Source organism: Staurois parvus, unplaced genomic scaffold, assembly GCF_062004578.1.
Source record: "Staurois parvus isolate SC_StPar_1 unplaced genomic scaffold, SC_StPar_1.0 ptg001482l, whole genome shotgun sequence".
Classification (NCBI taxonomy): domain Eukaryota; kingdom Metazoa; phylum Chordata; class Amphibia; order Anura; family Ranidae; genus Staurois; species Staurois parvus.
In genome coordinates, this window is record NW_028319278.1 from 220898 (window position 1) to 241891 (window position 20994).

The 20994-nt window shown below is 51.5% G+C and overlaps 1 protein-coding gene across 1 annotated transcript in view; it reads right to left on the reverse strand.

The window, feature by feature from the left end:
- Nucleotides 1–18424, reverse strand: part of LOC149435674 (C-type lectin domain family 10 member A-like) — a 72250-nt gene extending 53826 nt beyond the window's left edge. Inside the window, exons 1-2 of the mRNA XM_089662494.1 lie at nucleotides 18288–18424; nucleotides 462–536 (exon numbers count right to left, since the gene is read on the reverse strand). Coding sequence (XP_089518620.1) covers nucleotides 462–536; nucleotides 18288–18321 — 109 coding nt within the window. The 5' untranslated portion in view covers nucleotides 18322–18424. The remainder of the gene's footprint in view (nucleotides 1–461; nucleotides 537–18287) is intronic.
- Nucleotides 18425–20994: the final 2570 nt, after the last annotated feature.

Genomic DNA, 20994 nt, shown 5'->3' on the forward strand with positions numbered 1-20994 from the left:
AAAAGATCTCTGAAATGCATGTGTGCACAGAGATTCCTGTCTGGAGGACTAGATGAGGGTCAATGTTTGAGACCAGGGCAGCAGCTCTGCAAAAACAATCCAGGAGGCCAGTAATAAGTTAATAATAGCGGACAGGAAGAGGCCTTCAAAGAAGATATTCTGAGTGGACGGAGTCCTGAGGATCTCTGCACTTGGGGTAATTTCCCACAATATATGTAGAAATATATTGCCATGTGCAGTATAATATATTTAGGTGTGAAATGTATATTAAATAAGGACAACCAATTAGATCTGGCTTTTATTACCTCAATATAGATATAGTAAGAGGTGATATCTGATTGGCTGATCTGGTTTATAGATCCAATATTGCAGTATTAGTAGACATGCGTCCTATAATTGGAGACTCGGGTCCTCAGCTGCCTACAATGGATGAAGAGGATACCCCTGTTTTAATATCTTACCTTTGGCTTTCGGTGCATTCCTCGTCTCCCATAAAACGGGATGATTGGCATATGTATCTTCCTCATAAGATTGCCCTGAAGAGGAACAAAGACTTACATATAATTAGTGTAGTTTCTGTGGAGGATATTCAGATATAATGGCGCTCAGTTAGAGCAATGTAGACTCTCCACTCACCTCCATTCTCCATGGCATTTTACCAATAAAAGGTGGAGCTTTTCTGAATAATGATACTATTGACACATATGTAGACATATCAGGAATTTATTCATAGAGACTTGTAAATGTTACTGGCAAGTCGACCTTCTTATCGCCAATTATACATTCCATGAGCTATTGACTTACATAATGTATAATAAAGTATTTAACAGAACAACATTGGGATTATTAGAATGTAATCTTATTACTGTCATGACTTCAGACTCATCTTCCACTTGGGATGGAGTAGATGCCCGGGACTGGTTGAGGCAACAGGGTAGATGGGGCAAAAGCCACAGGGCTGACAGATTATTTGGAGTGTCTGCTTGCCTAGCAATAATGAGAACCCTGGGATGAGTCTTCACCTGAGCATCTTCACCTGAGTATCTTTAGCTGATACCCAGGTTGTGCTTCTCTGATTCACCCCATCAGACAGCGACTACACAGGTGCAACTCCCTTGCAGTGATAGAGCAAAGGTATCATAAGGCAGCCACAGAGGAGACACACAGGATGGGAGTGCACAGGTGCTGGTAACTAGTCTGGAACACATTGGAAACACAAGGCTGGAACACATTGGAAACACAAGGCAAGGACACATTGGAAACACAAGGCTGGAACACATTGGAAACACAAGACTGGAACACATTGGAAACACAAGGCTGGAACACATTGGAAACACAAGGCTGGACCACATTGGAAACACAAGGCTAGAACACATTGGAACCACAAGGCTGGGACACATCAGAAACACAAGGCTGGAAGAAGGCTGGGAACACAAAGCTGGAAGCAGGCTGGGAACACAAGGCTGGAAGCAGGCTGGGAACACAAGGCTGGAAGCTGGCTGGGAACACAAGGCTGGAAGCTGGCTGGGAACACAAGGCTGGAAGCTGGCGGGGAACACACTGGGAACACAAGGCTGGAAGCAGGCTGGGAACACAAGGCTGGAAGCAGTCTGGGAATACAAGGCTGGAAGCAAGCTGGGGTACAATTGGGGACACAAGGCTGGGACACACTGGGAACACAAGGCTGGAAGCAGGTTGGGACACACTGGAAACACAAGGCTGGAAGCAGGCTGGGAACACAAGGCTGGAAGTAGGCTGGGGACGCATTGGGAACACAAGGCTGGAAGTAGGCTGGGGACGCATTGGGAACACAAGGCTGGAAGTAGGCTGGGGACACAATGGGAACACAAGGCTGGAAGCAAGCTGGGACACATTGGAAATACAAGGCTGGAAGCTGGGTGGGAACACAAGGCTGGAAGCTGGGTGGGAACACAAGGCTGGAAGCAAGCTGTGGAACAATTGGGGACACAAGGGGACACACTGTGGACACAAGGCTGGAAGCAGGCTGGGAACACAAGACTGGAAGCAGGCTGGGAACACAAGACTGGAAGCAGGCTGGGAACACAAGACTGAAAGCAGGCTGGGAACACAAGACTGGAAGCAGGCTGGGAACACAAGACTGGAAGAAGGCAGGGAACACAAGACTGGAAGAAGGCAGGGAACACAAGGCTGGAAGCAGGCTGGGAACACACTGGGAACACAAGGCTGTAAGCTGGGTGGGAACACAAGGCTGGAAGCTGGGTGGGAACACAAGGCTGGAAGCAAGCTGTGGAACAATTGGGGACACACTGTGGACACAAGGCTGGAAGCAGGCTGGGAACACAAGACTGGAAGCAGGCTGGGAACACAAGACTGAAAGCAGGCTGGGAACACAAGACTGAAAGCAGGCTGGGAACACAAGACTGGAAGCAGGCTGGGAACACAAGGCTGGAAGAAGGCAGGGAACACAAGGCTGGAAGAAGGCAGGGAACACAAGGCTGGAAGCAGGCTGGGAACACACTGGGAACACAAGGCTGGAAGCAGGTTGGGAACACAAGGCTGGAAGCAGGCTGGGAACACAAGGCTGGAAGCAGGCTGGGAACACAAGGCTGGAAGCTGGCTGGGAACACAAGGCTGGAAGCTGGCTGGTAACACAAGGCTGGAAGCTGGCTGGGAACACACTGGGAACACAAGGCTGGAAGCAGGTTGGGATCACAAGGCTGGAAGCAGGCTGGGGATACATTGGGAACACAAGGCTGCAAATAGGCTGGGGACACATTGGGAACCCAAAGCCGGAAGCAGGCTGGGAACACATGGAAGCAGATTGGGAACACAAGACTAGAAGCAGGCTGGGAACACAAGACTGGAAGCAGGCAGGGAACACAAGGCTGTAAGAAGGTTGGGAACACAAGGCTGGAAGCAGGCTGGGAACACACTGGGAACACAAGGCTGGAAGCAGGTTGGGAACACAAGGCTGGAAGCAGGCTGGGAACACAAGGCTGGAAGCTGGCTGGGAACACAAGGCTGGAAGCTGGCTGGGAACACAAGGCTGGAAGCTGGCTGGGAACACAAGGCTGGAAGCTGGCTGGGAACACAAGGCTGGAAGCTGGCTGGGAACACACTGGGAACACAAGGCTGGAAGCTGGCTGGGAACACAAGGCTGGAAGCAGGTTGGGAACACAAGGCTGGAAGCAGGTTGGGAACACAAGGCTGGAAGCAGGTTGGGAACACAAGGCTGGAAGCAGGCTGGGGATACATTGGGAACACAAGGCTGCAAATAGGCTGGGGACACATTGGGAACCCAAAGCCGGAAGCAGGCTGGGAACACATGGAAGCAGATTGGGAACACAAGACTAGAAGCAGGCTGGGAACACAAGACTGGAAGCAGGCTGGGAACACAAGACTGGAAGCAGGCTGTGAACACAAGGCTGGAAGCAGGTTGGGAACACAAGGCTGGAAGCAGGCGGGGAACACAAGGCTGGAAGCAGGCTGGGAACACAAGTCTGGAAGCTGGCTGGGAACACAAGGCTGGAAGCTGGCTGGGAACACAAGGCTGGAAGCTGGCTGGGAACACAAGGCTGGAAGCAGGCTGGGAACACAAGGCTGGAAGCTGGCTGGGAACACAAGGCTGGAAGCAGGCTGGGGATACATTGGGAACACAAGGCTGGAAATAGGCTGGGGACACATTGGGAACCCAAAGCCGGAAGCAGGCTGGGAACACATGGAAGCAGATTGGGAACACAAGACTAGAAGCAGGCTGGGAACACAAGACTGGAAGCAGGCTGGGAACACAAGGCTGGAAGAAGGCTGGGAACACAAGGCTGGAAGCAGGCTGGGAACACACTGGGAACACAAAGCTGGAAGCTAGCTGGGAACACAAAGCTGGAAGCTAGCTGGGAACATAAGGCTGGAAGCAGTCTGGGAACACAAGGCTGGAAGCAGGCTGAGGACACATTGGGAACACAAGGCTGGAAACAGGCTGGGGACACATTGGGAACCCCAGGCTGGAAGCAGGCTGGGGACACATTGGGAACACAAGGCTGGAAATAGGCTGGGAACACATTGGGAACCCCAGGCTGGAAGCAGGCTGGAGACACACTGGGAACACAAGGCTGGAAGCAAGCTGGGAACACAAGACTGGAAGCAGGCTGGGAACACAAGACTGGAAGCAGGCTGGGAACACAAGACTGGAAGCAGGCTGGGAACACAAGACTGGAAGCAGGCTGGGAACACAAGACTGGAAGCAGGCTGGGAACACAAGGCTGGAAGAAGGCTGGGACACACTGGGAACACAAAGCTGGAAGCTAGCTGGGAACACAAGGCTGGAAGCAGGCTGGGAACACAAGGCTGAAAGCAGGCTGAGGACATATTGGGAACACAAGGCTGGAAACAGGCTGAGGACACATTGGGAACCCCAGGCTGGAAGCAGGCTGGGGACACATTGGGAACACAAGGCTGGAAGCAGGCAGAGGACACATTGGGAACACAAGGCTGGAAGGAGGTTGGGACACACTGGGAACACAAGGCTGGAAGCAGGTTGGGACACACTGGGAACAAAAGGCTGGAAGCAAGCTGGGAACACAAGGCTGAAAGCAAGCTGGGAATACAAGGCTGGAAGCTGGCTGGGAACACAAGGCTGGAAGCAGGCTGAGGACACATTGGAAACACAAGGCTGGAAACAGGCTGGGGACACATTGGGAACCCCAGGCTGGATGCAGACTGGGGACACATTGGGAACACAAGGCTGGCAGCAGGTTGGGACACACTGGGAACACAAGGCTGGAAGCAAGCTGGGAACACAAGACTGGAAGCAGGCTGGGAACACAAGGCTGGAAGCAGGCTGGGAACACAAAGCTGGAAGAAGGCTGGAAACACAAGGCTAGAAGCAGGCTGGGAACACACTGGGAACACAAAGCTGGAAGCTAGCTGGGAACACAAGGCTGAAAGCAAGCTGGGAATACAAGGCTGGAAGCTGGCTGGGAACACAAGGCTGGAAGCAGGCTGAGGACACATTGGGAACACAAGGCTGGAAACAGGCTGGGGACACACTGGGAACACAAGGCTGGAAGCAAGCTGGGAACACAAGGCTGAAAGCAAGCTGGGAATAAAAGGCTGGAAGCTGGCTGGGAACACAAGTGTGGAAGCAGGCTGGGAACACGAGGCTGGAAGCAGGCTGGGAACACGAGGCTGGAAGCAGGCTGGGAACACAAGGCTGGAAGCAGGCTGGGAACACAAGGCAGGAAGCAGGCTGGGAAAACAAGGCTGGAAGCAGGCTGGGAACACAAGGCTGGAAGCAGGCTGGGAACACAAGGCTGGAAGCAGGCTGGGAAAACAAGGCTGGAAGCTGGCTGGGAACACAAGGCTGGAAGCTGGCTGGGAACACAAGGCTGGAAGCTGGCTGGGAACACAAGGCTGGAAGCTGGCTGGGAACACAAGGCTGGAAGCTGGCTGGGAACATAAGGCTGGAAGCTGGCTGGGAACACAAGACTGGAAGCTGGCTGGGAACACAAGACTGGAAGCAGGCTGGGAACACAAGACTGGAAGCAGGCTGGGAACACAAGACTGGAAGCAGGCTGGGAACACAAGACTGGAAGCAGGCTGGGAACACACTGGGAACACAAGGCTGGAAGCTGGCTGGGAACACAAGGCTGGAAGCTGGCTGGGAACACAAGACTGGAAGCAGGCTGGGAACACACTGGGAACACAAGGCTGGAAGCTGGCTGGGAACACAAGGCTGAAAGCAAGCTGGGAATACAAGGCTGGAAGCTGGCTGGGAACACAAGGCTGGAAGCAGGCTGAGGACACATTGGAAACACAAGGCTGGAAACAGGCTGGGGACACATTGGGAACCCCAGGCTGGATGCAGGCTGGGGACACATTGGGAACACAAGGCTGGCAGCAGGTTGGGACACACTGGGAACACAAGGCTGGAAGCAAGCTGGGAACACAAGACTGGAAGCAGGCTGGGAACACAAGGCTGGAAGCAGGCTGGGAACACAAAGCTGGAAGAAGGCTGGAAACACAAGGCTAGAAGCAGGCTGGGAACACACTGGGAACACAAAGCTGGAAGCTAGCTGGGAACACAAGGCTGAAAGCAAGCTGGGAATACAAGGCTGGAAGCTGGCTGGGAAAACAAGGCTGGAAGCAGGCTGAGGACACATTGGGAACACAAGGCTGGAAACAGGCTGGGGACACACTGGGAACACAAGGCTGGAAGCAAGCTGGGAACACAAGGCTGAAAGCAAGCTGGGAATAAAAGGCTGGAAGCTGGCTGGGAACACAAGTGTGGAAGCAGGCTGGGAACACGAGGCTGGAAGCAGGCTGGGAACACAAGGCTGGAAGCAGGCTGGGAACACAAGGCTGGAAGCAGGCTGGGAACACAAGGCAGGAAGCAGGCTGGGAAAACAAGGCTGGAAGCAGGCTGGGAACACAAGGCTGGAAGCAGGCTGGGAACACAAGGCTGGAAGCAGGCTGGGAAAACAAGGCTGGAAGCTGGCTGGGAACACAAGGCTGGAAGCTGGCTGGGAACACAAGGCTGGAAGCTGGCTGGGAACACAAGGCTGGAAGCTGGCTGGGAACACAAGGCTGGAAGCTGGCTGGGAACATAAGGCTGGAAGCTGGCTGGGAACACAAGACTGGAAGCTGGCTGGGAACACAAGACTGGAAGCAGGCTGGGAACACAAGACTGGAAGCAGGCTGGGAACACAAGACTGGAAGCAGGCTGGGAACACACTGGGAACACAAGGCTGGAAGCTGGCTGGGAACACAAGGCTGGAAGCTGGCTGGGAACACAAGACTGGAAGCAGGCTGGGAACACACTGGGAACACAAGGCTGGAAGCTGGCTGGGAACACAAGGCTGGAAGCTGGCTGGGAACACAAGGCTGGAAGCTGGCTGGGAACACAAGGCTGGAAGCTGGCTGGGAACACAAGGCTGGAAGCTGGCTGGGAACACAAGGCTGGAAGCAGGCTGGGAACACAAGGCTTGAAGCTGGCTGGGAACACAAGGCTTGAAGCTGGCTGGGAACACACTGGGAACACAAGGCTGGAAGCTGGCTGGGAACAGAAGGCTGGAAGCAGGCTGGGAACACAAGGCTGAAAGCAAGCTGGGAACACAAGGCTGGAAGCTGGCTGGGAACACAAGGCTGGAAGCTGGCTGGGAACACAAGGCTGGAAGCTGGCTGGGAACACAAGGCTGGAAGCTGGCTGGGAACACAAGGCTGGAAGCTGGCTGGGAACACAAGGCTGGAAGCTGGCTGGGAACAGAAGGCTGGAAGCTGGCTGGGAACACAAGGCTGGAAGCTGGGTGGGAACACAAGGCTGGAAGCTGGGTGGGAACACAAGGCTGGAAGCTGGGTGGGAACACAAGGCTGGAAGCTGGCTGGGAACACAAGGCTGGAAGCTGGCTGCGAACACAAGGCTGGAAGCTGGCTGCGAACACAAGGCTGGAAGCTGGCTGCGAACACAAGGCTGGAAGCTGGCTGGGAACACAAGGCTGAAAGCAAGCTGGGAACACAAGGCTGGAAGCTGGCTGGGAACACAAGACTGGAAGCAGGCTGGGAACACAAGACTGGAAGCAGGCTGGGAACACAAGGCTGGAAGCAGGCTGGGAACATAAGGCTAGAAGCTGGCTGGTAACACAAGACTGGATGCAGGCTGGGAACACACTGGGAACACAAGGCTGGAAGCACAAGGCTGGAAGCTGGCTGGGAACACAAGGCTGGAAGCTGGCTGGGAACACAAGGCTGGAAGCTGGCTGGGAACACAAGGCTGGAAGCAGGCTGGGAACACACTGGGAACACACTGGGAACACAAGGCTGGAAGCTGGCTGGGAACAGAAGGCTGGATGCAGGCTGGGAACACAAGGCTCAAAGCAGGCTGGGAACACAAGGCTGGAAGCAGGCAGGGAACACAAGGCTGGAAGCAGGCAGGGAACACAAGGCTGGAAGCTGGCTGGGAACACAAGGCTGGAAGCTGGCTGGGAACACAAGGCTGGAAGCTGGCTGGGAACACAAGGCTGGAAGCTGGCTGGGAACACAAGGCTGGAAGCTGGCTGGGAACACAAGGCTGGAAGCTGGCTGGGAACACATGGCTGGAAGCTGGCTGGGAACACAAGGCTGGAAGCTGGCTGGGAACACAAGGCTGGAAGCTGGCTGGGAACACAAGGCTGGAAGAAGGCTGGGAACACAAGGCTGGAAGAAGGCTGGGAACACAAGGCTGGAAGCAGGCTGGGAACACAAGGCTGGAAGCAGGCTGGGAACACAAGGCTGGAAGAAGGCTGGAAGCAGGTTGGGAACACACTGGGAACACAAAGCTGGAAGCTAGCTGGGAACACAAAGCTGGAAGCTAGCTGGGAACACAAAGCTGGAAGCTAGCTGGGAACACAAAGCTGGAAGTTAGCTGGGAACACAAGGCTGGAAGCAGTCTGGGAACACAAGGCTGGAAGCAGGCTGAGGACACATTGGGAACACAAGGCTGGAAACAGGCTGGGGACACATTGGGAACCCCAGGCTGGAAGCAGGCTGGGGACACATTGGGAACACAAGGCTGGCAGCAGGTTGGGACACACTAGGAACACAAGGCTGGAAGCAAGCTGGGAACACAAGACTGGAAGCAGGCTGGGAACACAAGACTGGAAGCAGGCTGGGAACACAAGACTGGAAGCAGGCTGGGAACACAAGACTGGAAGCAGGCTGGGAACACAAGGCTGGAAGCAGGCTGGGAACACAAGGCTGGAAGCAGGCTGGGAACACAAGGCTGGAAGAAGGCAGGGAACACAAGGCTGGAAGAAGGCTGGGACACACTGGGAACACAAAGCTGGAAGCAGGCTGGGAACACAAGGCTGAAAGCAGGCTGAGGACATATTGGGAACACAAGGCTGGAAACAGGCTGAGGGCACATTGGGAACCCCAGGCTGGAAGCAGGCTGAGGGCACATTGGGAACACAAGGCTGGAAGCAGGTTGGGACACACAGGGAACACAAGGCTGGAAGCAAGCTGGGAACACAAGGCTGAAAGCAAGCTGGGAACACAAGGCTGAAAGCAAGCTGGGAACACAAGACTGGAAGAAGGCTGGGAACACAAGGCTGAAAGCAAGCTGGGAATACAAGGATGAAAGCAAGCTGGGAATACAAGGCTGGAAGCAGGCTGGGAACACAAGGCTGGAAGCAGGCTGGGAACACAAGGCTGGAAGCAGGCTGGGAACACAAGGCTGGAAGCAGGCTGGGAACACAAGGCTGGAAGCTGGCTGCGAACACAAGGCTGGAAGCTGGCTGGGAACACAAGGCTGGAAGCTGGCTGGGAACACAAGGCTGGAAGTTGGCTGGTAACACAACGCTGGAAGTTGGCTGGGAACACAAGGCTGGAAGCAGGCTGGGAACACAAGGCTGGAAGCAGGCTGGGAACACAAGGCTGGAAGCAGGCTGGGAACACAAGGCTGGAAGCTGGCTGGGAACACAAGGCTGGAAGCACGCTGGGAACACAAGGCTGGAAGCTGGCTGGGAACACAAGGCTGGAAGCAGGCTGGGAACACAAGGCTGGAAGCAGGCTGGGAACACAAGGCTGGAAGCAGGCTGGGAACACAAGGCTGGAAGCTGGCTGGGAACACAAGGCTGGAAGCTGGCTGGGAACACAAGGCTGGAAGCTGGCTGGGAAAACAAGGCTGGAAGCTGGCTGGGAACACAAGGCTGGAAGCTGGCTGGGAACACAAGGCTGGAAGCTGGCTGGGAACACAAGGCTGGAAGCTGGCTGGGAACACAAGGCTGGAAGCAGGCTGGGAACACAAGGCTGGAAGCAGGCTGGGGACACAAGGCTGGAAGCTGGCTGGGAACACAAGACTGGAAGCAGGCTGGGGACACAAGGCTTGAAGCTGGCTGGGAACACAAGACTGGAAGCAGGCTGGGAACACAAGACTGGAAGCTGGCTGGGAACACATTGGGAACACAAGGCTGGAAGCTGGCTGGGAACACAAGGCTGGAACAAGGCTGGGAACACAAGGCTGGAAGCAGGCTGGGAACACAAGGCTGGAAGCAGGCTGGGAACACAAGGCTGGAAGCAGGCTGGGAACACAAGGCTGGAAGCTGGCTGGGAACATAAGGCTGGAAGCTGGCTGGGAACACAAGGCTGGAAGCTGGCTGGGAACACAAGGCTGGAAGATGGCTGGGAACACAAGGCTGGAAGATGGCTGGGAACACAAGGCTGGAAGCAGGCTGGGAACACAAGGCTGGAAGCAGGCTGGGAACACAAGGCTGGAAGCAGGCTGGGAACACAAGGCTGGAAGCAGGCTGGGAACACAAGGCTGGAAGCAGGCTGGGAACACAAGGCTGGAAGCTGGCTGGGGCACAATTGGGGGCACAAGGCTGGAAGCAGGCTGGGAACACAAGGCTGGAAGCAGGCTGGGAACACAAGGCTGGAAGCAGGCTGGGGCACAATTGGGGGCACAAGGCTGGAAGCAGGCTGGGAACACAAGGCTGGAAGCAGGCTGGGGCACAATTGGGGACACAAGGCTGGAAGCAGGCTGGGGCACAATTGGGGACACAAGGCTGGAAGCAGGCTCGGATACATTGTGAACACACAGTAGTGTCCGGTACCCCCAATTATGGTTCCTTTTCCCCGCTTCACTCCACATCCCGTCCCTCTTTTATATCCTGTGATCCCTTCCTCCCCAGTAGTGTCCTTACCCCCCCCCCCTAGTGTCCTCTGCCTCCCTATTCCCCAAAATGGTGTCCCCTGTCCTTTTCTCATCAATATACCCCCCAGCATAGTTTACTCTGTCCCCCCTCCCACAGTGGTCTCCTGTGTCCCCCCCATATCACACATGGGCAGCACTGCCTATCTCTGTGTGTGTAATGCAGAGTGGAGATAAGAAGACAACACAGTGCTGGGTAGAAGGCGAAATCAGGAGCTGCCAAGCTGGTGATTGGTTACTAGGATAGCCTAGCAACCAATCACTGAGCAGCTTCCATCCCCAACCCCGCCCTCCATCCTGCACTATGCTGCCTCCTGCTTTGCGCTCTGCCTGTAACATGAGAGAGGCGGAGGATGGGGGAGGCAGAACCGCGGTCACAATCAACCTGTCCGCTCCCCACAATCGACCACGATTGACGGGTTGCCGGCCCCCGCTGTATACAATACATGGGATACTAAGGAGTTGTAACCTCATGTTAACCCTAAACATGTGTAACAAACATTTTGCTTGAAAAAAAATATTTGCTCATATTACTATGTGTTCAAGCTGGCCAGCTGAGTCAAAGTGATCCCTCTCTGGCCAGATGAATCAAAGTGATCCCTCTCTGGCCAGATGAATCAAAGTGATCCCTCTCTGGCCAGCTGAATCAAAGTGATCCCTCTCTGGCCACTGGAATCAAAGTGATCCCTCTCTGGCCAGCTGAATCAAAGTGATCCCTCTCTGGCCAGCTGAATCAAAGTGATCCCTCTCTGGCCAGCTGAATCAAAGTGATCTCTCTCTGGCCAGATGAATCAACGTGATCCCTCTCTGGCCACCGAAATCAAAGTGATCCCTCTCTGGCCAGCTAAAGTAGTGATTCCTCTCTGGCCAGCTGAATCAGTGATTCCACTCTGGCCAGCTGAGTCAAAGTGATCCCTCTCTGGCCAGCTAAATCAGTGATTCCTCTCTGGCCAGTTGAGTCAAAGTGATCCATCACTGGCCAGCTGAATCAAAGTGATCCCTCTCTGGCCAGCTGAATCAAAGTGATCCCTTTCTGGCCAGCTGAATCAGTGAACCCTCTCTGGCCAGCTGAATCAAAGTGATCCCTCTCTGGCCAGCTGAATCAAAGTGATCCCTCTCTGGCCAGCTGAATCAGAGTGATCTCTCTCTGGCCACCGGAATCAAAGTGATCCCTCTCTGGCCACCGGAATCAAAGTGATCCCTCTCTGGCCACCGGAATCAAAGTGATCCCTCTCTGGCCACCGGAATCAAAGTGATCCCTCCCGCCTCAATATTCCTCAGTGATCACATCAACAACCTACCTGGCTCCATCTCCAGATTTTCTGCTCCCCTCATAGCACGCTGCGGACAAACCCGATTCTGTGCCGTGCATGATCTGCGTCTTCGATATCTGTTACTGTTATCTTTAGAAATGTCCTAAAAAGAAGGTGTCACCCCCTCACTGTCCTTCATTTTAGGAACTTAAAATGCAACAATAAAGAGGAAGTGTACGAAGTTCTGTAAAATTCTGTCAATTCTTACTGCACAAAAACGTGGGCCCACTCATGAACAGGATATTTAATCCCACTGGTTTATGGGCTCTGATTGGTTCATTGGTTCATTGAACCCGGCTCCTTTCCACTCTGCAACTGACCAACTCTGACAGAATCTCTCCCCTGTCCTGCCCTGACCTGGCCACTGCTGTCTATAACAGTTCGCTTTCATCCGCATTAGACTTGCTTGCTCCTCTAACAACACGAAGCATTAGGTCCTGACCATTACAACCTTGGAAGACTGACCACACCAGAAATCTTAAATTACATAGTCGTGCACTGGAGCAATTGTGGCGTAAAACCAAATCTCACCAAGCATTCACCCGATATAAATCTGCTTTATTCACATACAATTCCTCCCTCCATGATACCAAACAAGCCTATTTTGTCACTCTTATACCTTGTCATCCAGTCCTCATCGTTTCTTCTCTACTTTTAACTCTCTACTTTCTCCACCCCCACCTCCACCCAGTACCTCACTCACTGCTCACGAGATTTCAAATCATATCAAAAACAAGATTGATGCAATTTGCAGGGGCATCGCCACCACACAGACATCCATCCCACTTAGCATACCTTATACTAAACCTCCCTCAACACTTTCCTCTTCTGACCTCGCTACTACCGAAGAGGTCACTAAGGTTTTCTCAGAAGCCCATCTCACCACTTGCCCCCTGGATCCTGTCCCCTCACAACTCCTACAGTCCCCCTCTTCTTCCATCCTATGCTCGCTCACTCATATCTTCAATCTCTCCCTCTCTAATGGTTCCTTCCCCTCCCCCTAAAGCATGCGCACATCACTCCCATACTTAAAAAGCCCTCCCTGGACCCCACCGACCTGAACAACTTAAGACCCATCTCCCTGCTGCCATTTACCTCTAAACTCCTAGAATGCTTAGTCTACAATCGCCTGAGCTCCCACCTCACCGACAACAACCTTCTTGACCCTTTAGTCTGGCTTTCGCTCACTACACTCCACTGACACTGCCCTACTAAACCTCACTAATGATCTACTAACTGCTAAAACCAATGGCCACTACCCCATACTCCTCCCAACCAATGGCCACTACCCCATACTCCTCCCAACCAATGGCCACTACTCCATACTCCTCCCAACCAATGGCCACTACTCCATACTCATCCCGACCAATGGCCCCTACTCCGTACTCATCCCAACCAATGGCCACTACTCCGTACTCCTTCCAACCAATGGCCACTACTTCGTACTTATCCCAACCAATGGCCACTACTTTGTACTCATCCCAACCAATGGCTACTACTCTGTACTCATTCCAACCAATGGCCACTATTCCATACTCTTACTACTCGACCTCTCTGCGGCTTTTGATATGGTTGACTATCCCCTCCTCCTCAAAAAACTCCACTCTGTTGGCCTCAGAGACTCTGCTCTCTCCTCATTCTCCTCCTACCTATCGCAGTGCTCCTACAGTGTTACCTATAACGCTGCCTCCTCCTCTTCACTCACTCTTTCTGTAGGGGTCCCTCAAGGTTCTGTCCTTGGACCCCTTCTCTTCCCCATCTACACCTCTTCCCTTGGTCACTTGAGAAACTCACATGACTTTAACTACCATCTCTATGCTGATGACACACAAATCTATCTTTCTACCCCTTGCCTCACCCCTTCAGTCTCCTCCTCACCTCACCCTTTCAGTCTCCTCTCGCATTACTAACCTACTAAGTGACATATCGGCATGGAGGTCACTCCACTTCCTCAAACTCAACCTTTCCAAAACTGAGCTCTTAGTATTCCCCCCAGCCCATGCCCCCTCCCCTGACTTCTCCATCAAGATCAACAACACTATCATCAGTCTCTCCCCTCATGCCAGGGTACTAGGTTTAATCCTAGACTCCTATCTGTCCTTTCAGCCCCAGATCTAATCACTGTCCAAATCTTTTAGACTTCACCTCCACAACATCTCCCAAGATACACCCGTTCCTAACCTCGGAAACCACTAAGCAACTTATTCACTCCCTGATTATATCTCGCCTCAACTATTGTAACTCCCTCCTCATTGGCCTATCGAATTGCAGGCTACTCGCCTCTTCAGTCTATCATGAATGGTGCTGCCAGGCTCATCCACCTTACTAACCGTTCTGTATCTGCCACCCCTCTCTGCCAATCCCTCCACTGGCCTCCACTCAGTGTTCTCCACCCCTCTCTGCCAATCCCTCCACTGGCCTCCACTCAGTGTCCTCCACCCCTCTCTGCCAATCCCTCCACTGGCCTCCACTCAGTGTCCTCCACCCCTCTCTGCCAATCCCTCCACTGGCCTCCACTCAGTGTCCTCCATCTTTCTCTGCCAATCCCTCCACTGGCCTCCACTCAGTGTCCTCCGCCCCTCTCTGCCAATCCTTCCACTGGCTTCTTGTTGCCCAATGGATAAAATTCAAAACATTAACAATAATGTATAAAGCCATTTATAACTCCGCCCCAAATTACATCACCGATCTTGTCTCCAAATATCACCCAAACCGTACTCTCCGCTCCTCGCAAGACCTCCTACTCTCTATCTCCCTTGTCTCCTCCTCCCATGCTCGTCTCCAGGACTTCTCCAGATTTCCCCCCATCCTCTGGAACTCTCTACCCCAATTTTTCAGACTATCGCCTACTCTGCTCACTTTTAGGCGATCTCTGAAAACCGATCTCTTCAGGGAAGCCTATCCTGCCCTCACCTAATACTGGAATCTTCTACTCTTCCAAACACTCAATCCCCCACAGTTACTATCTTTTGTACCACTAGCCCCTCCCTCTTAGATTGTAAGCTCCAAGGATCAGGACCCTCCTCACCCTCTTGTATTGAACTGTATTGTTGCTGTATTGTCTCCCGTTATATTGTACAGCGCTGAGGACACTGTTGGCACCATAAATCCTGTATAATAATAATAATAATTTGTAAGCACTGCTAAGATTCCCCCCACCCCCCCTTCCTGACCAGGCCAATTTTTGCATTACGGCACGGAGTTACTTTAAGTGACAAATTTAGCTTTCAGTAGTATTTGATCGCCTATGCAGTTTTTTTTGTGCTATAAAAAAAAGTCAAAGTGTTCCCTCTCTGGCCTTCGGAATCAAAGTGATCCCTCTCTGGCCACCGGAATCAAAGTGATCCCTCTCTGGCCACCGGAATCAAAGTGATCCCTCTCTGGCCAGCTGAGTCAAAGTGTTCCCTCTCTGGCCACCAGAATCAAAGTGATCCCTCTCTGGCCACCTGAATCAAAGTGATCCCGCTCTGGCCACCAGAATCAAAGTGATCCCTCTCTGGCCACCAGAATCAAAGTGATCCCTCTCTGGCCACCAGAATCAAAGTGATCCCTCTCTGGCCATCGAAGTCAAAGTGATCCCTCTCTGGCCATCGAAGTCAAAGTGATCCCTCTCTGGCCACCAGAATCAAAGTGATCCCTCTCTGGCCACCAGAATCAAAGTGATCCCTCTCTGGCCATCGAAGTCAAAGTGATCCCTCTCTGGCCACCAGAATCAAAGTGATCCCTCTCTGGCCATCGAAGTCAAAGTGATCCCTCTCTGGCCACCGGAATCAAAGTGATCCCTCTCTGGCCAGCTGAGTCAAAGTGATCCCTCTCTAACCAGCTGAGTCAAAATGATCCCTCTCTGGTCAGCTGAATCAAAGTGATCCCTCTCTGGCCACCGGAGTCAAAGTAATCCCTCTCTGGCCACCGGAGTCAAAGTAATCCCTCTCTGGCCACCGGAGTCAAAGTGATCCCTCTCTGGCCATCGAAGTCAAAGTGTTCTCTCTCTGGCCATCGAAGTCAAAGTGATCCCTCTCTGGCCACCGGAATCAAAGTGATCCCTCTCTGGCCACCGGAATGAAAGTGATCCCTCTCTGGCCACCAGAATCAAAGTGATCCCTCCCTGGCCAGCTGAGTCAAAGTGATCCCTCTCTGGCCACCGGAATCAAAGTGATCCCTCCCTGGCCAGCTGAGTCAAAGTGATCCCTCCCTGGCCAGCTGAGTCAAAGTGATCCCTCTCTGGCCACCTGATTCAAAGTGATCCCTCTCTGGCCACCTGAATCAAAGTGATCCCTCCCTGGCCACCTGAATCAAAGTGATCCCTCCCTGGCCATCAAAGTCAAAGTGATCCCTCTCTGGCCACCGGAATCAAAGTGATCCCTCTCTGGCCAGCTGAGTCAAAGTGATCCCTTTCTGGCCAGCTGAATCAAAGTGTTCCCTCTCTGGCCACCGGAATCAAAGTGTTCCCTCTCTGGCCAGCTGAGTCAAAGTGATCTCTCTCTGGCCATCGAAGTCAAAGTGATCCCTCTCTGGCCATCGAAGTCAAAGTGATCCCTCTCTGGCCATCGAAGTCAAAGTGATCCCTCTCTGGCCATCGAAGTCAAAGTGATCCCTCTCTGGCCATCGAAGTCAAAGTGATCCCTCTCTGGCCACTGGAATCAAAGTGATCCCTCTCTGGCCACTGGAATCAAAGTGATCCCTCTCTGGCCAGCTGAGTCAAAGTGATCCCTCTCTGGCCACCGGAATCAAAGTGATCCCTCTCTGGCCACCTGAATCAAAGTGATCCCTCTCTGGCCACCAGAATCAAAGTGATCCCTCTCTGGCCACCGGAATCAAAGTGATCCCTCTCTGGCCACCGGAATCAAAGTGATCCCTCTCTGGCCAGCTGAGTCAAAGTGATCCCTATCTGGCCACCTGAATCAAAGTGATCCCTCTCTGGCCACCAGAATCAAAGTGATCCCTCTCTGGCCACCGGAATCAAAGTGATCCCTCTCTGGCCACCGGAATCAAAGTGATCCCTCTCTGGCCAGCTGAGTCAAAGTGATCCCTCTCTGGCCAGCTGAGTCAAAGTGATCCCTCTCTGGCCATCAAAGTCAAAGTGATCCCTCTTTGGCCATCAAAGTCAAAGTGATCCCTCTCTGGCCACCGGAATCAAAGTGATCTCTCTCTGGCCAGCTGAATCAAAGTGTTCCCTCTCTGGCCACCAGAATCAAAGTGATCCCTCTCTGGCCACCGAAGTCAAAGTGATCCCTCTCTGGCCACCGGAATCAAAGTGATCCCTCTCTGGCCAGCTGAGTCAAAGTGATCCCTCTCTGGCCAGCTGAGTCAAAGTGATCCCTCTCTGGCCATCGAAGTCAAAGTGATCCCTCTCTGGCCATCGAAGTCAAAGTGATCCCTCTTTGGCCATCGAAATCAAAGTGATCCCTCTTTGGCCATCGAAGTCAAAGTGATCCCTCTCTGGCCATCGAAGTCAAAGTGATCCCTCTCTGGCCACCGGAATCAAAGTGATCCCTCTCTGGCCAGCTGAGTCAAAGTGATCCCTCTCTGGCCACCGGAATCAAAGTGATCCCTCTCTGGCCATCGAAGTCAAAGTGATCCCTCTCAGGCTAATCCCTACTCTTCCTTGCAGACTGCCAAATTCTATATACTGTGTGTGTATATCTGTATATATCACTCTAGGACAAGACTGCAGAACACCCCCAATTTAGCCTAACTCAATGGGGAGGTGTTCTGTAGTTACAATAGGAATACAGCACAGGCAGAAAGGAGAAGGTAGCAGATATCAGCTGAGAAGGATTCTGGCAGGATCAACTGGAATTTTATTGCACTAATCAAACAGAAAAAACAAAAGCCGTTCAATGGTGTATATAACAGGAAAATAAATCAATCTTATTGGTTACACACCCTATATGGATACTAAACCTTATTCTTGCCCCCTCGTGATTCCTTCCCCCCTCAATATTTTATTTTTATTTTTTTCAGGTACTTATATAGCGCTGTCAATTTACTCAGTGCTTTACATATATATTGTACATTCACATCAGTCCCCGCCCCCGAGGAGCGTACAATCTGAGGTCCCTAACTCACATCCATACACACACATAACTAGGGACAATGTAGACAGGAGACAATTCACCTACCAGCATGTCTTTGGAGTGTGGAAGGAAACCGGAGTACCCAGAGGAAACCCACGCAGGCACAGAGAGAACATGCAAACTCCAGGCAGGTGGTGTCATGGTTGTGATTTGAACCAACGACCCGAGTACTGCCAGGCGGAAGTGCTAACCATTTAGCCGCTGTGCTACCCAGTGATCACATCTACAACCTACCTGGCTCCATCTCCAGATTTTCAGCTCCCCTCATGGCACGCTGAGGACAAACCCGATTCTGCGCCGTGCACAATCTGCGTCTTCGATGTCTACTGCTGGTATCTTTAGAAACTGCCTAAAAAGGAGGTGTCACCCCCTCACTGTCCATTTTAGGAACTTAAAATGCAACAATAAAGAAGGAAGTGTACGAAGTTCTGCAAAATTCTGTTAATTCCTACTGCACAAAAACGTGCGCCCACTCATGAACAGGATATTTAATCCCACTGGTCTATGGGCTCTGATTGGTTCATTTGTAAGCACTACTAATATCCCCCCCCCCCCCCACCCCTTCCTGACCAGGACGATTTTTGCATTACGGCGCTGCGTTACTTTAACTGACAATTGTGCGGTCATGCGACGCTGCACCCAGATGAAATTGATGTCCTTTCCCCTACAAATTGAGCTTTCGGTGGTATTTGATCGCCAATGCATTTTTAGTTTTGCGCTATAAAAGTAAGTGACAATTTTGAGAAAAAAAACAATATTTTTGACTTTTGCATAAAACACGTTGAGTAAAAAAAAATTTAAAAAAATCAAATTTTGTCATAAATTTAGGCCAAAATGTATTCCGCTCCCTGTCTTTGCTAGAAAAAAAAAAAAATCCCAATACGTGTAAATTAATTGGTTTACGTGGAAGTTATAGCGTCTACAAATGGTGGGATATATACGGGGATTTAAAAAAAAATTTTTTACTAGTAATGGCGGCGATCGGTGACTTATAGCGGGACTGCGGCGGGCAATCTGACAGTGTGGGGGGGGGAAACTGACTTGGTGTCACTGACATCCCCAGTGACACCAATTCAGTGATCAGTGCTTAAAAAAAAAGCCCCGACACTGTACTAATGGCACTGGGCAGGAAGGGGTTAACATCTGGGGTGATCAAAGAGTTAACCGTGTGCTGGGAGTGTTTTACTAGGGGGCGGGGGGGGGGTGTTTCACTGTAAGCATGCTGCTATGCAGAGCCATCCAAAGCAGTGTGTGGGAGCTGACAGGGGAGAGAACTGTTTTGTTCTCCTGTCTGAGATCCTCAGCAATCACCAGGCGCCAGCGAGTAATCACCAGCCAACAACCGGTGATTGACAGCTGCATCCGCGAATGGCGGCACGGCAAGGCGCACGTACGCCTCGTGTGCACCCCCTACCCGTAGATGCAAAATCATGTACTGTTTATATACAGTGGGGATCAAAAGTTTGGGCACCCCAGCTAAAAATTTGTATTAATATGCATAAAGAAGCCAAGGAAAGATGGAAAAATCTCCAAAAGGCATCAAATTACAGATTAGACATTCTTATAATTTGTCAACAAAAGTTAGATTTTATTTCCATCATTTACACTTTCAAATTAACAGAAAACAAAAAAATGGCGTCTGCAAAAGTTTGGGCACCCTGCAGAGTTAATATCTTGTACTGCCCCCTTTGGCAAGTATCACAGCTTGCAAACGCTTTTTGTAGCCAGCCAAGAGTCTTTCAATCCTTGTTTGAGGTATCTTTGCCCATTCTTCCTTACAAAAGTCTTCCAGTTCTTTGAGATTTCTGGGCTGTCTGTCACGCACGGCTCTTTTAAGGTCTATCTATAGATTTTCAATGATGTTGAGGTCAGGAGATTGTGAAGGCCATGGCAAAACCTTCAGTTTACGCCTCTTGATGTAATCCCCCGTGGATTTCCAGGTGTGTTTAGGATCATTATCCATTTGTAGAAGCCACCCTCTCTTTAACTTCAGCTTTTTCACAGATGGCATCAAGTTACCATCCAAAATTTGCTGAAATTTTATTGAATCCATTTTTCCTTCTACTCGTGAGATGTTCCCTGTGCCACTGGCTGCAACACAACCCCAAAGCATGATTGATCCAACCCCATGCTTAACAGTTGGACAGAGGTTCTTTTCATTAAATTCTGTGCCCCTTCTTCTCCAAACGTACCTTTGCTCAATCCGGCCAAAAAGTTCAATTTTAACCCCATCGGTCCACAGAACTTGTTTCCAAAATGCATCAGGCTTGTCTATATGTTCATTTGCAAAGTTTAAACAATGATTTTTGTGGTGAGGACGTAGAAGAGGTTTTCTTCTGAGGACTCTTCCATGAAGACCATATTTGTACAAGTATCTCTTTATAGTGGAATAGTGTACCACAACTCCAGTGTCTGCCAGATCTTTCTGGAGGGATCGTGCAGTCAAACGTGGGTTTTGAATTGTTTTTCTCACAATCCTGCGAGCTGTTCTGTCTGATATTTTTCTTGGTCTTCCAGATCTTGCTTTAACTTCCACTGTTCCTGATGACTGCCATTTCTTAATTACATTCCGAACAGAGGATATTGATATCTGAAAACGCTTTGCTATCTTCTTATAGCCTTCTACAGCTTTGTGAGCGTCAACTATTTTCAGTTTCAGTTTTCTAGACAACTGCTTAGAAGAACCCATGGTGCTGATTGTTGGGGCAAGGTCAGATAAGTCTGGGCATTTAAAACCTTTGAGATTGACCTCAATCATCGTCTGGGAAGACCAGGTGATAACAATCCATGACACTGGCATGTCCCAGCTTTGCAAAGGGGGCAGTGCATGCTATAAATTCTGCAGGGGGCCCAAACTTTTGCAGACGCCATTTTTTTGTTTTCTGTTATTTTGAAAGTGTAAATGATGGAAATAAAATCTAACTTTTGTTGACATATTATA